The 15,758-nt window shown below is 39.6% G+C and overlaps 1 protein-coding gene across 4 annotated transcripts in view; it reads left to right on the top strand.

Annotated features, from left to right (window-relative positions):
* The window catches only part of FBXO16 (F-box protein 16), a 78,700-nt gene that overhangs the window by 42,614 nt on the left and 20,328 nt on the right, over positions 1-15,758 (top strand). For all 4 annotated transcript variants that reach the window (XM_075860855.1, XM_075860858.1, XM_075860856.1 and 1 more), the window contains 3 exons: positions 1,816-1,980; positions 2,336-2,559; positions 8,602-8,704. In XM_075860855.1, the coding sequence (XP_075716970.1) occupies positions 1,816-1,980; positions 2,336-2,559; positions 8,602-8,704 (492 nt within the window). The remainder of the gene's footprint in view (positions 1-1,815; positions 1,981-2,335; positions 2,560-8,601; positions 8,705-15,758) is intronic.

Below are 15,758 nucleotides of genomic sequence, written 5' to 3'. Positions count from 1 at the left end.
GGATAGGCCATCAATAGCTGATGTGTCGCCCGGGACCCGCAAATCAGCTGTTTTGAAGGGGCCGCAGCACTCGTACGAGAGCTGCTTCCCCTTCATTTCACTACTCGCCCACACTGTGAATCGCCGACACCGATTCACAGTGTGACCGGAATGAAGTGACAGGAATGAAGGGGAGCAGCTCTCGTACGAGTGCTGCGGCCCCTTCAAAACAGCTGATTGGCGGGTCCCAGGAGTCGGACCCCGCCAGTCAGGGCTATCTTACCTTCCTCTTCGGCCGCGGCGGGAGTTCTGTAGTCTCGATGCTGTGCGCGGCGGCATAGCGCTGTGACGTCATGCGCTGCGCACAGCGCCTGACGTCAGGACCTCCGCTGCGATCCGGAACCAGGAAGGTAAGTAAAGTATGTTACTATAGTAACAGGGGCCCGCGGCCCGAGTTACTATAGTAACTTTTTATTGATGTGGTGCGGGGGGCCGTGGGCCCCCCTGGCTTCGGGGCCCGGTCGCAATTGCGACCGCTGCGACCCCTATAGCTACGCCAGTGGTCCACGGGCCTCTGTCTCAGTCCTCAGCATCGCGCAGCTGAGAACTGAGTCGGCCAGCAGAGGAACGGGCCCCCTTCCCACGCGGGGCCCTTGTGCAGCTGCACCGGCTGCACATGCGGTATGTCCGCCCCTGCCTCAACGTGTGCGTGTAGCCTTACAGATTTTGCTAGGGATTTGCAGCAAATTAACCTTGTGCACTGTAAAGGGTGAAATACGTTACAATTCTGCAACATAATAGGCATGCAGCTGATTTAATAGTCAGCACCACGTCCTAAATTCCATGCAGATTTTTTTCTGCTGCATGTGCATGGGGTTTTGAAATCCCCATTCACATGAGTCAGGGCTTATTCAGATGAAAAAACAATGTGTAAACGCGTAAAAAACGGTAGCATTTTTGCAAGGTGCTTTTTAAAGTACAGGCGTTTTTGTTGTGTTTTTTGGGCGCATAATTAGGAATCCCATTGACTATGGGGATTAGGCGCCTTTTAAGCGCTAAGAATTGACCTGACGCTTCTTTTTTTATACTACGCGTTTTTTAAAGACGCGATAGTTTTTTGTACATTACTAAAAACTATCTTTAACATATTTTTTAGTCCCTCTAGGAGGCTTGAACTGGTACAAAACAATAGTATGTGATTTTTACCGGTTATAGGCAGAAAGATGGCAGACCTGGAGGCCTTCATCAGGACGCCAGGCTGCGATGACAACCATTGGCACCCCTCGATCGCTTCACAGGGTGCGGATGGAGTGACAGAGGGGGCCCTCCTCCTCGTTCTAACGGCTTAAATGCCGAGGTCGTTATTGATCTTGGCATCAAAGTGGTTAAATCAGCCGGGATTGGACTTCTCTCCGATCTAGGACGTTACAGCGAGGTGTGGTACACCGCTGACACCCGCAGCGTATAGAGCGTAGTCTGCTTTAATTTAACATATGGGGGCAATATTGGAGGTGCCCCTTATATGAACCCCCTCTATTAGGGAATGTGCCGACGTTGCAGATTTTCTATGTGGATTCCACACTAATTTACAGTACAATTCTTCTGCTTGTGGTTTTCAAAACCCTGTCCACACGTAGCGGAAATAATCTACCGGGATTTCAGGGCATGCCCATTATGTTGCAGAATCATAGTGGATTTTCTACACGGGTTGCACCCTTTACATTTCATGCGGATTTCATGCAGATTTCATGCGGATTTCTTTGCAGATTTGCCATTGATTTGAAAAAAAATCTCAATATCAAACTGATTAACCTATTTTTTGGGGATAACGTGTAGGTGAGCTGGCACTGGAAGACCCTAACCGAACTGGACCAACTCTGGATGCCAAAGTGTCTACGCTTTGGTTGGTGCATCAATTTTTCCCCAACCCCTTTCGAGCAGGGTGTTTGGAAGAGACAATACATAGAGATGGTGGAAGTGCTTCATGTGACGAGGCCCAAGGTGCGTACAGCTGACTTGTTGTTTCTGGGCAGGATTTTATAACTACCCTTCCTCTTTGGGTTGTCGGTGAGTATGATTGGTGATAGACGACCAGTAGCCCATGAAATCAAGGCAATGATGACAGCAGCAAGAGAGGAGTGCACAGAGTATTTCAGGAGAGGAGTGTGCTGATCTTGGAGGCAGGGACCTGTCCACTCGTGATAATGTTAGTGAGGACAGGGCGGCATGTGATGGGGCAGTGTCATAATGTCAGGAGGAGAATGAAGACCAGTGGGAGGTCACAGACGGATGGTGGAAGCAGCAGGACTGCAGTCTGTGTAGATCATATAACATATCAGATTTTCTTCCATTGCAGACTCCTCCAAGGGACGATTTCGTGGTTATCGATGTTCAGCCAATTACTAAAGAAGTTTTGGATTCAAAATGGACTTCATTCTATAACCAATCTGTGTCTATCAAGTCACATGACAAAGGAAAAAAGGAATTCCCACCATGGCGGTCATCTGACAAACACCCCACCGATACCATAAGATTCAACTATCTAGATAACTTTGATCCCATCGAGCAAGCGCGGCAGGCGTAAGTCAAGTGACTTCTGTAGTCGATTCTTACAATTAAAGTGAATGTGCAACTCCATTTTATAGTTTACATATAGAATTAGTCTACATAAACAGTTGTACATACATTACATTACTTATCCTGTACTGATTCTGAGTTACATCCTGTATTATACTCCAGAGCTGCACTCACTATTCTGCTGGTGGAGTCACTGTGTACATACATTACATTACTTATCCTGTACTGATCCTGAGTTACATCCTGCATTATACTCCAGAGCTGCACTCACTATTCTGCTGGTGGAGTCACTGTGTGCATACATTACATTACTTATCCTGCACTGATCCTGAGTTACATCCTGTATTATACTCCAGAGCTGCACTCACTATTCTGCTAGTGGAGTCACTGTGTACATACATTACATTACTTATCCTGTACTGATCCTGAGTTACATCCTGTATTATACTCCAGAGCTGCAGTCACTATTCTGCTGGTGGAGTCACTGTGTACATACATTACATTACTTATCCTGTACTGATCCTGAGTTACGTCCTGTATTATACTCCAGAGCTGCACTCACTATTCTGCTGGTGGAGTCACTGTGTACATACATTACATTACTTATCCCGTACGGATTCTGAGTTACTGTAAAGGATCTGCCAGACACAGCTTCTGTGTCGATGCCCCTGGTTACTCAGTCTGCACCTGCTTCTAAGTCTGATAGAGTGACTCCTTCTTCTACCACTCAGGCTGGGAGGCTGAGGAGTGGGAGAGCCCATCACAGCCTGGCCAGACGGAGCTAGCTCCCGCCCTCTGTCTATTTATACCTTAATTTCCTGCTTCTCCTTTGCCTGTGATTCCACTTGTTTCCTGGCTCTGCTGCTGCTGCTGCTTGTACTATTTGTCCTCTGCTTCATATTGACCCTGGCTTTACTGACTACTCTCTTGCTCTGCGTTTGGTACCTCGTACACTCTTGGTTTGACTCGGCTCATTCACTACTCTTGTAGCTCACGGTGTTGCCGTGGGCATCTGCCCCTTTTACCTTTGCTTCTTTGTACCCTTGTCTGTCGTGCACATAGTGAGAGTAGGGACCGTCGCCCAGTTGTACGCCGTCGCCTAGAACGGGTCGTTGCAAGTAGGCAGGGACTGAGTGGCGGGTAGATTAGGGCTCATCTGTCTGTCTCCCTACCCCTTCATTACAGTTACATCCTGTATTATACTCCAGAGCTACACTCACTATTCTCCTGGTGGAGTCACTGTATACATACATTACTTATCCTGAGTTATATCCTGTATTATACTCCAGAGCTGCACTCACTATTCTGCTGGTAGAGTCACTGTGTACATACATTACATTACTTATCCTGTACTGATCCTGAGTTATATCCTGTATTATACTCCAGAGCTGCACTCACTATTCTGCTGGTGGAGTCACTGTGTACATACATTACATTACTTATCCTGTACTGATCCTGAGTTATATCCTGTATTATACTCCAGAGCTGCACTCACTATTCTGCTGGTAGAGTCACTGTGTACATACATTACATTACTTATCCTGTACTGGTCCTGAGTTATATCCTGTATTATACCCCAGAGCTGCACTCACTATTCTGCTGGTGGAGTAACTGTGTACATACATTACATTACTTATCCTGTACTGATCCTGAGTTACATCCTGTATTATACTCCAGAGCGGCACTCACTATTCTGTCGGTGGAGTCACTGTGTACATACATTACATTACTTATCCTGTACTGATCCTGAGTTACATCCTGTATTATACTCCAGAGCTGCACTCACTATTCTGCTGGTGGAGTCACTGTGTACATACATTACATTCCTTATCCTGTACTGATCCTGAGTTACATCCTGTATTATACTCCAGAGCTGCACTCACTATTCTGCTGGTGGAGTCACTGTGTATATACATTACGTTACTTATCTGGTACCAGCATTATGGCTTGTATAATAAATATGTCTCAATACAGCCACAAAGCAGCTGCCATGGAGGGTTGTATAATAATTTACAGATACAGGTGCCCCCCATAGAAAGAATAGTGTGAGAAAGAAATGAAGCCTGTCATACCCACACAGTCACGTAACTTCCTTGTCCTGGTTCTCTGGATCGAATGCCAAAAATGTTGATTGGTTCTTGTAGGATTGCTCGGCCTCGTTATAATGAATGTGGCAGCTCCCACTGAAGTGGACAGCCCCTCTGGTGTTGCTGATCCCACCACTGACATGGGTTTATGTGTAACAGCCAGGTACTTGGCAGGACAGGTGAGGAGCGGTGTGTGATGGATCACTGTGCTGTGATAACCTGCGTGGAACACGTCTCACTATGTTGTGAGATAAGACTGATGGATTGGAGGCGCTAGTCCCTGACTGGAGAGTTCAGCAGTCATGTGTGACGAATACAATGTATTTTTCATTGTCTTTGGACCTGAACTGCTCTGTTTATCTCTCAGTTTCAGATGTACAGTGCACCTTTAGGCTACATTCACACGAGCGTGACAGATTTACTAGTGTAAAAAAAACACGCATAAAATATGTCCGCGTACGTTGCGTTTTGCGTCGGTGTGTTTGCGTGTGGCGTGTGTTTTTCACGCACTCGCAAGCACTTCTTTTTTTTTTTTGTTCAATGTAATTGATGTGTAAAACACGGACAGCACACGTATGTGCATCCAGGTGCTGTCCGTAGTTTTCACACACTCATTGACATCAATGGGCGACTAGGTGTGTGAAAATGCAACAATATAGGACTTGCAGTGAGTTTCACGCAACGGACACTCGCTGTGTGAAAACTCACGCATGTGTGAATAGCCGTATTGACATCAACGGGTCCGTGTGCTGTGCGGTTTCAACGTGGATGAGAATCACGCTTGTCTGAATGAGCCCTTAGTCCACCTACCTGGCACAAAGAGTCACGGCAGTTAAGTTACAGATTATTTTTCCTCCCAACCCGTGTCGATTTCCAGAGTCCGATCAGGTACAGCCACCTATATGTACGGCGCCGTGCCTGCTGATCTGAGGGTGTCCTGGATGTGGGAACTTTACCGATCATGCGTTGAGTGTTTTCCTAATAGATAAGTCACCAATTTAAAGGGGTTCTCCGCTATGAACTATCCCTACTTTATAGAAGGGTTGCATAACAGAAAGCTGATCACAAACTATCCCCCTGCTGGGACGCTTAGCAATCAGCTGTAATCTGTGGCAGTAAGTGTTCAATTTCCCTGCAGTGCCACCACAGGAGATATTGGGTATTACACAGTATCCATTCATATCAATGTGTGGTCTGTGTAATACAGGACAGGACAGGTCCTCCAGAGACGCTCTATGTAACCGCTCTCCACTCCGGTCAAGAGATGAGGATCCTGAACAGAGGACCCCCAGCTATTAACTCACAATTCCCTAATAGGATATAGGAAAATGTTTTTTTTTTAAAAATAGACAACCCCTTTAAAGTCCTGGACAACCTCTTTAAGAGCTTACAGTCTAACGGCCCATTTAGGCTCTGTTCACACTGATTAGTTCTGGGCAATAATAGGGTCACCTTTGGTAGTACCTACTAATATTACCAAGTGCCCATTATTAGTACCAACTTCATTAGTGCCCATAGTGTGTGCCCATAGCAGTGTGCATTATTAGCATCAGCCATGACTGTCCTGTTGAATCTTAGGTGGTCGGAGATTTTCTGTATTTAATAAATACATAATATAGCAGATTCCGGTAAAACATACAGATGGGCATAGGTGGAGACACCAGTGACAGATGTGCCAATATTCCCAATTTTCATGGGGCTTTCTTGAAAACCGTACCACAAAAGGGGCTCATTTACATTAAAAGGGGTGTCTGTGCAGAGACTTAAAATGTATTTTGAATTCAATGTGTATAATTATGCGATGAGCAGCAACGAGGGTCTATGTCACATTTGCCCCCAGTACACTAGATTGGAGGGGCACAGTGGGTGGGTATTTAGTGGGTGCAGCACTAGATTCGCTTATTTATAGAGATCTGTCCTGCGCTCCATCTGAGACGACCGGTTGAGCTGCTCACGGGTTAACAATCCAGTTCTGCAGATCAGTTGTGACAGGATCAGATTGTGGTCAGGAATGTCTTATTTTAGTTGTTTGCTTTGACAAATCCTGCAACATAAATATTCTACGAGGAAACCGCTCGTCCTCCTCAAAGACACTGTGAACGCCTGCGACTACTCGATGAAAGAAACGCCATATGGGCGATCTAAGGGTTGTGTTTTTTCAGCACATTTAAAGAGTCGCCCTCTTCTGTTAAGGAAAGCTGGCTGACAACCAATATGGCCGCCATTGCAGTTGTCACAGCGGTTGTCACCCAGCTTGCCCAGCCTAGTTTTGCATACGCTCCTGTATTACTGCACTAGCCATTTTTTATTTAAGCGCACCTTTCGCATCAGTTCTTCAAAACCCTCCACCCCTCCCCTCAAAAATACTTATATACGTGAATCCTGGCCCGCAGATTCACCAGTCTATACAATACAATAGGAGAATCAATTTGCCTATTTTTTTTCATTTGCATTTCCCCAAAATGCAAATCTCAAACTTATCAAATCGATTTATCCAATTCTTGTTTTTTCGGCCGCAGAATAGAAAACTGATTTGCGAATTGTAGAAAATAAAAATCAAGCAAAACAATGTATTTTCAATCCCCCTTCCGTTTAAAGTCACTATTAGGTGACTGAGAAGAACTTTAAATCCTGATGTCTTTGACTAATTCATCCCCCATTGCTCCTAAAAGAGCTGGACAGGATTAGAAAAACATAACTGCTTTCTTCCAGAAAAAGCGCCCCCAGTACTGTGTCTGGTATTGCGGTTCTGCTCCATTGAAGTGGATAAGGTTTAGCTATAATACCACGCACAACCTGTGGACAGGTGTGGTGCTGTTTTTGTGGGAAAGCAGCCATGTTTATCTGGACAACCCATTTAAAAGGGTTGTTTAGTGTAAAAAAAAAAAAAAACTCATTTTCAAAGACTCTATTAGGTGATTCTGAATAGATAAAGGTGGAGTTGGGGAATGTCCGCCGCTCAGGACCGTCATCTATTAACCAAAGCTGAGAGCGGCTAAAGAGTGTCCCTCGTTCGGATGGCCCCAACACATCTGTTTATTACAAAGCTCATTGATTTCAATAAGGATTGTAATACTTCTTATCCCCTGTGGTGGCACTGTGGGGAAACTGAACACTTACTGCCAGATTCCTCCCCAGATTACAGCTGATCACTGGAGGTCTCAGCAGCGGGACATCCCGTGATGATTTTATGATCAGGTGACTCTTCTAATAAAAATCATCTGTACAATGTATATAGTGAACATGCTGCTTTGTTTAATGTACAGGGTATCTATATACAGATAATGCTGAGTATTTATACTGATGCGGCTTACATGTGAAAAGCTCATCACTGTCAATCAGTATACAATGAGAATTGTTCAAAGCAGGGAACCCCCTTAAAGGATCAGATAGCCCCTATTGTGATATAGATCTTAGAGGGGGTCCTCTGTTTAGAACCCCTAAAAGCCGGGGCAGTAAGAGACTACTAAAGGATCTCGCTCTGGAAGACTTAGAACAACAATTTATTGCATAGTTGCCCACTTCCTCTGGCACTAACGGCTAATCACCAGGGGTTACTGCAGCCAGACCCCCATAGATCAGCTGATCGCTGAGGGCTGCATTTGGAATGGTGGTTTCCTCACTGGACAATCCATATAATGATAAAAAGACTCATGACGGATCAGTTTTTATTACAGGTGCAGGAGGCCATATGTTTAGCGTCTTGTGAAAACAGAAATCCTGATGGAACTGTTATATTTTACCGTCATATGAGTCTCATAGCAATGAATCAGATCTATGAATAGATGCATTACATTCCATTTTTCGGCAAATTATATATAAAAAAAAAAAAGATAGTTCTAGGCAATACAATCAAGCAAGTAGGGAAATCTACCTTTAATGCAGCTCTGGATTGGTCTCATACCCATAATATGTTTACGTTTCCTCACTGTGATATTCATTCTTGTATATTTCACAGGCGAAAGGCCGGTGCTGGGACCTCAATCCTTAACAAACAGAACTCTGAGAAAAAGAAGAGACCATCATCTGCATCTTACAGGCTACGCAAGGCGAAATCACTGGTACGTTGTCTGGTTGTACAGCACTATGGACCCATCAACTTCTTAGTAACCCTAATAGTCTAGAATTCAGGGGTGTCAAACGCATTTTCACCGAGGGCCACATAAGCTTTATGTTTGACATGTGTGGTCTAGATATACAAAGATAGGGTAGATAATACCCCGCCTATGTACAAGTGTATAACTACTATAATACTGTCCCCTATGTACAAGAATATAACTACTATAATACTGCCTCCTATATACAAGAATATAACTACTATAATACTGCCTCTATATACAAGAATATAACTACTATAATACTGCCTCCTATATACAAGAATATAACTACTATAATACTGCCCCTATATACAAGAATATAACTACTATAATACTGCCCCTATATACAAGAATATAACTACTATAATACGGCTCCTATATACAAGAATATACCTACTATAATACTGCTCCTATATACAAGAATATAACTACTATAATACTGCCCCTATATACAAGAATATAACTACTATAATACTGCTCCCTTTGTATAAGAATATAACTACTATAATGCTGCCTCCTATATACAAGAATATAACTACTATAATACTGCTCCCTTTGTATAAGAATATAACTACTATAATACTGCTCCCTTTGTATAAGAATATAACTACTATAATACTGCCTCCTATATACAAGAATATAACTACTATAATACTGCCCCCTATATACAAGAATATAACTACTATAATACTGCCCCCTATATACAAGAATATATCTACTATAATACTGCCTCTATATACAAGAATATAACTACTATAATACTGCTCCTATATACAAGAATATAACTACTATAATACTGCCCCTATATACAAGAATATAACTACTATAATACTGCCTCTATGTTCAAGAATATAACTACTATAATAATGCCCCCTATATACAAGAATATAACTACTATAATACTGCTCCTATATACAATAATATACCTACTATAATACTGCCCCCTATATACAAGAATATAACTACTATAATACTGCCTCCTATATACAAGAATATAACTACTATAATACTGCCCTCTATATACAAGAATATAACTACTATAATACTACCCCTATATACAAGAATATAACTACTATAATACTGTCCTATATACAGGAATATAACTACTATAATACTGCCCCTATATACAAGAATATAACTACTATAATACTGCTCCCTTTGTATAAGAATATAACTACTATAATACTGCTCCCTTTGTATAAGAATATAACTACTATAATACTGCCTCCTATATACAAGAATATAACTACTATAATACTGCCCCTATATACAAGAATATAACTACTATAATACTGCCCCCTATATACAAGAATATAACTACTATAATACTGCCTCTATATACAAGAATATAACTACTATAATACTACCCCTATATACAAGAATATAACTACTATAATACTGCTCTTATATACAAGAATATAACTACTATAATACTGCCTCCTATATACAAGAATATAACTACTATAATACTGCCCCTTATATACAAGAATATAACTACTATAATACTGTCCTATATACAAGAATATAACTACTATAATACTACCCCTATATACAAGAATATAACTACTATAATACTGCTCTTATATACAAGAATATAACTACTATAATACTGCCCCTATATACAAGAATATAACTACTATAATACTGCCCCTTATATACAAGAATATAACTACTATAATACTGTTCCCATATACAAGAATATAACTACTATAATACTGTCCTATATACAGGAATATAACTACTATAATACTGCCCCTATATACAAGAATATAACTACTATAATACTGCTCCCTTTGTATAAGAATATAACTACTATAATACTGCCTCCTATATACAAGAATATAACTACTATAATACTGCTCCCTATATACAGGACAGGAATATAACTACTATAATACTGCCCCCTATATACAAGAATATAACTACTATAATACTGCCCCTATATACAAGAATATAACTACTATAATACTGCTCCCTTTGTATAAGAATATAACTACTATAATACTGCCCCTTATATACAAGAATATAACTACTATAATACTGCCTCCTATATACAAGAATATAACTACTATAATACTGCCCCCTATATACAAGAATATAACTACTATAATACTGCCCCCTATATACAAGAATATAACTACTATAATACTGCCCCTATATACAAGAATATAACTACTATAATACTGCCCCTATATACAAGAATATAACTACTATAATACTGCCCCTATATACAGGAATATAACTACTATAATACTGCCCCTATATATAAGAATATAACTACTATAATACTGACCCCTATATACAAGAATATAACTACTATAATACTGCCTCCTATATACAAGAATATAACTACTATAATACTGCTCCTATATACAAGAATATAACTACTATAATACTGCCCCCTATATACAAGAATATAACTACTATAATACTGCCCCTATATACAGGAATATAACTACTATAATACTGCCCCTATATATAAGAATATAACTACTATAATACTGCTCCTATATGCAAGGATATAACTACTATAATACTGCCCCCTATATACAAGAATATAACTACTATAATACTGCCCCTATATACAGGAATATAACTACTATAATACTGCCCCTATATATAAGAATATAACTACTATAATACTGACCCCTATATACAAGAATATAACTACTATAATACTGCCTCCTATATACAAGAATATAACTACTATAATACTGCTCCTATATGCAAGAATATAACTACTATAATACTGCCCCCTATATACAAGAATATAACTACTATAATACTGCCCCTATATACAAGAATATAACTACTATAATACTGCTCCTATATACAAGAATATAAGTACTATAATACTGCCTCCTATATACAAGAATATAACTACTATAATACTGCTCCTATATACAAGAATATAACTACTATAAGGGCAAAGCCACACGTGGCGGAATTGCTCTTGAATTCCGCTGCGGACACTCCGCAGCGTTAATCCGCAGCGGAGCCGTTTCTCCATTGCCTTCCACTTCTTTTTAGTAGGCTTCGTTTAGACGAGGCAGAAAATTCCGCTGCGGAGCATAGGCTGCGGTGCGGAATTTGGTGTCCGCAGCATGCAATGGCTGTTGCAGAGTTGTGGCGGACTGGTTGCGGACTCATGGCGGAATTTCTCCATTGACTTCAATGGAGATTCTAAATTCCGCAATGAAGTCCGCAGCTGGCATGCACATGTTATGTGTGCTGCGGATGCGTCTTGCTTTTTTGACATGACATTTCTTCATTCTGGCTGGACCTATGTATTTCTAGGTCTACAGCCAGACTGAGGAAGTCAATGGGGCTCCCGGAATTACGGGAGCGTTGCTAGGCGACGTCAGTAAATAGTCACTGTCCAGGGTGCTGAAAGAGTTAAGCGATCGGCAGTAACTGTTTCTGCACCCTGGACAGTGACTACCGATCCCAATATACAGCAACCTGTAAAAAAAATAGAAGTTCATACTTACCGAGAACTCCCTGCTTCTGTCTCCAGTCCGGCTTCCCAGGATGACGTTTCAGTCTAAGTGACGGCTGCAGCCAATCACAGGCCAATCACAGGCTGCAGCGGTCACATGGACTGTCACTTCATCCAGGGAGGTCGGGCTGGATGCCGAAAGAGGGACGCGTCACCAAGACAACGGCCGATAAGTATGAAATTCGTTTACTTTCACGAGGGAAAGTGCTGTCCCTTCTCTCTATCCTGCACTGATAGAGAGAAGGGAAGCACTTTTACCGCAGTCCGCAGCAGCTAGTCCGCATCAATTTACTGCACATTTCGGGCAGATCCGCCGCAGAATCTGCAACGCAGATTCTTTGCGGCATTGATGCGGACAGTTGCGGAGGAAATCCGCCACGTGTGGGCATACCCTATTACTGCTCCTATATACAAGAATATAACTACTATAATATTGCCCCCTATATACAAGAATATAACTACTATAATACTGCTCCTATATACAAGAATATAACTACTATAATACTGCTCCTATATACAAGAATATAACTACTATAATACTGCCCCCTATATACAAGAATATAACTACTATAATACTGCCCCCTATATACAAGAATATAACTACTATAATACTGCCCCCTATATACAAGAATATAACTACTATACTACTGCCCCCTATATACAAGAATATAACTACTATAATACTGCCCCCTATATACAAGAATATAACTACTATAATACTGCCCCCTATATACAAGAATATAACTACTATAATACTACCCCCTATGTACAAGAATATAACTACTATAATACTGCCCCCTATATACAAGAATATAACTACTATAATACTGCCCCCTATATACAAGAATATAACTACTATAATGCTGCCCCCTATGTACAAGAATATAACTACTATAATACTGCCTCTATATACAAGAATATAACTACTATAATACTGCCCCCTATGTACAAGAATATAACTACTATAATACTGCCCCCTATATACAAGAATATAACTACTATAATACTGCCCCCTATATACAAGAATATAACGACTATAATACTGCCCCTATATACAAGAATATAACTACTATAATACTGCCTCTATATACAAGAATATAACTACTATAATACTGCTCCTATATGCAAGAATATAAATACTATAATACTGCCCCCTATATACAAGAGTATAACTACTATAATACTGCCCCCTATGTACAAGAATATAACTACTATAATACTGCCCCCTATGTACAAGAATATAGCTACTATAATACTGCCCCTATATACAAGAATATAACTACTATAATACTGCCCCCTATATACAAGAATACATCTACTATAATACTGCCCCCTATATAGAAGAATATAACTACTATAATACTGCCCCCTATATACAAGAATATAACTACTATAATACTGCCCCCTATATACAAGAATATAACTACTATAATACTGTCACTATATAGAAGAATATAACTACTATAATACTGCCCCCTATATACAAGAATATAGCTACTATAATACTGCCCCTATATACAAGAATATAACTACTATAATACTGCCCCCTATATACAAGAATACATCTACTATAATACTTTCCCCTATATACAAGAATATAACTACTATAATACTGCCCCCTATATACAAGAATATAACTACTATAATACTGCCCCCTATATACAAGAATATAACTACTATAATACTGCCCCCTATATACAAGAATATAACTACTATAATACTGCCCCCTATATACAAGATTATAACTACTATAATACTGCCCCCTATATACAAGAATACATCTACTATAATACTGCCCCCTATATACAAGAATATAACTACTTTAATACTGCCCCCTATGTACAAGAATATAACTACTATAATACTGCCCCCTATGTACAAGAATATAACTACTATAATACTGCTCCTATATACAAGAATATAACTACTATAATGCTGCCCCCTATGTACAAGAATATAACTACTATAATACTGCCCCCCTATATACAAGAATATAACTACTATAATACTGCCCCCTATGTACAAGAATATAACTACTATAATACTGCCCCCTATATACAAGAATATAACTACTATAATACTGCCCCTATATACAAGAATATAACTACTATAATACTGCCCCCTATGTACAAGAATATAACTACTATAATACTGCCCCCTATATACAAGAATATAACTACTATAATACTGCTCCTATATACAAGAATATAACTACTATAATGCTGCCCCCTATATACAAGAATATAAATACTATAATACTGCCCCCTATATACAAGAGTATAACTACTATAATACTGCCCCCTATGTACAAGAATATAACTACTATAATACTGCCCCCTATGTACAAGAATATAGCTACTATAATACTGCCCCTATATACAAGAATATAACTACTATAATACTGCCCCCTATATACAAGAATACATCTACTATAATACTGCCCCCTATATAGAAGAATATAACTACTATAATACTGCCCCCTATATACAAGAATATAACTACTATAATACTGCCCCCTATATACAAGAATATAGCTACTATAATACTGCCCCTATATACAAGAATATAACTACTATAATACTGCCCCCTATATACAAGAATACATCTACTATAATACTTTCCCCTATATACAAGAATATAACTACTATAATACTGCCCCCTATATACAAGAATATAACTACTATAATACTGCCCCCTATATACAAGAATATAACTACTATAATACTGCCCCCTATATACAAGAATATAACTACTATAATACTGCCCCCTATATACAAGATTATAACTACTATAATACTGCCCCCTATATACAAGAATACATCTACTATAATACTGCCCCCTATATACAAGAATATAACTACTTTAATACTGCCCCCTATGTACAAGAATATAACTACTATAATACTGCCCCCTATGTACAAGAATATAACTACTATAATACTGCTCCTATATACAAGAATATAACTACTATAATGCTGCCCCCTATGTACAAGAATATAACTACTATAATACTGCCCCCTATATACAAGAATATAACTACTATAATGCTGCTCCTATATACAAGAATATAACTACTATAATGCTGCCCCCTATGTACAAGAATATAACTACTATAATACTGCCCCCTATGTACAAGAATATAGCTACTATAATACTGCCCCTATATACAAGAATATAACTACTATAATACTGCCCCCTATATACAAGAATACATCTACTATAATACTGCCCCCTATATAGAAGAATATAACTACTATAATACTGCCCCCTATATACAAGAATATAACTACTATAATACTGCCCCCTATATACAAGAATATAACTACTATAATACTGTCACTATATAGAAGAATATAACTACTATAATACTGCCCCCTATATACAAGAATATAGCTACTATAATACTGCCCCTATATACAAGAATATAACTACTATAATACTGCCCCCTATATACAAGAATACATCTACTATAATACTTTCCCCTATATACAAGAATATAACTACTATAATACTGCCCCC

The sequence above is a fragment of the Rhinoderma darwinii genome, chromosome 4 (assembly GCF_050947455.1).
Source record: "Rhinoderma darwinii isolate aRhiDar2 chromosome 4, aRhiDar2.hap1, whole genome shotgun sequence".
In the NCBI taxonomy this organism is placed as follows: domain Eukaryota; kingdom Metazoa; phylum Chordata; class Amphibia; order Anura; family Rhinodermatidae; genus Rhinoderma; species Rhinoderma darwinii.
The sequence above is the reverse complement of the archived record's forward strand: the minus strand, read 5'-3'. Positions and strand labels throughout refer to the sequence as shown.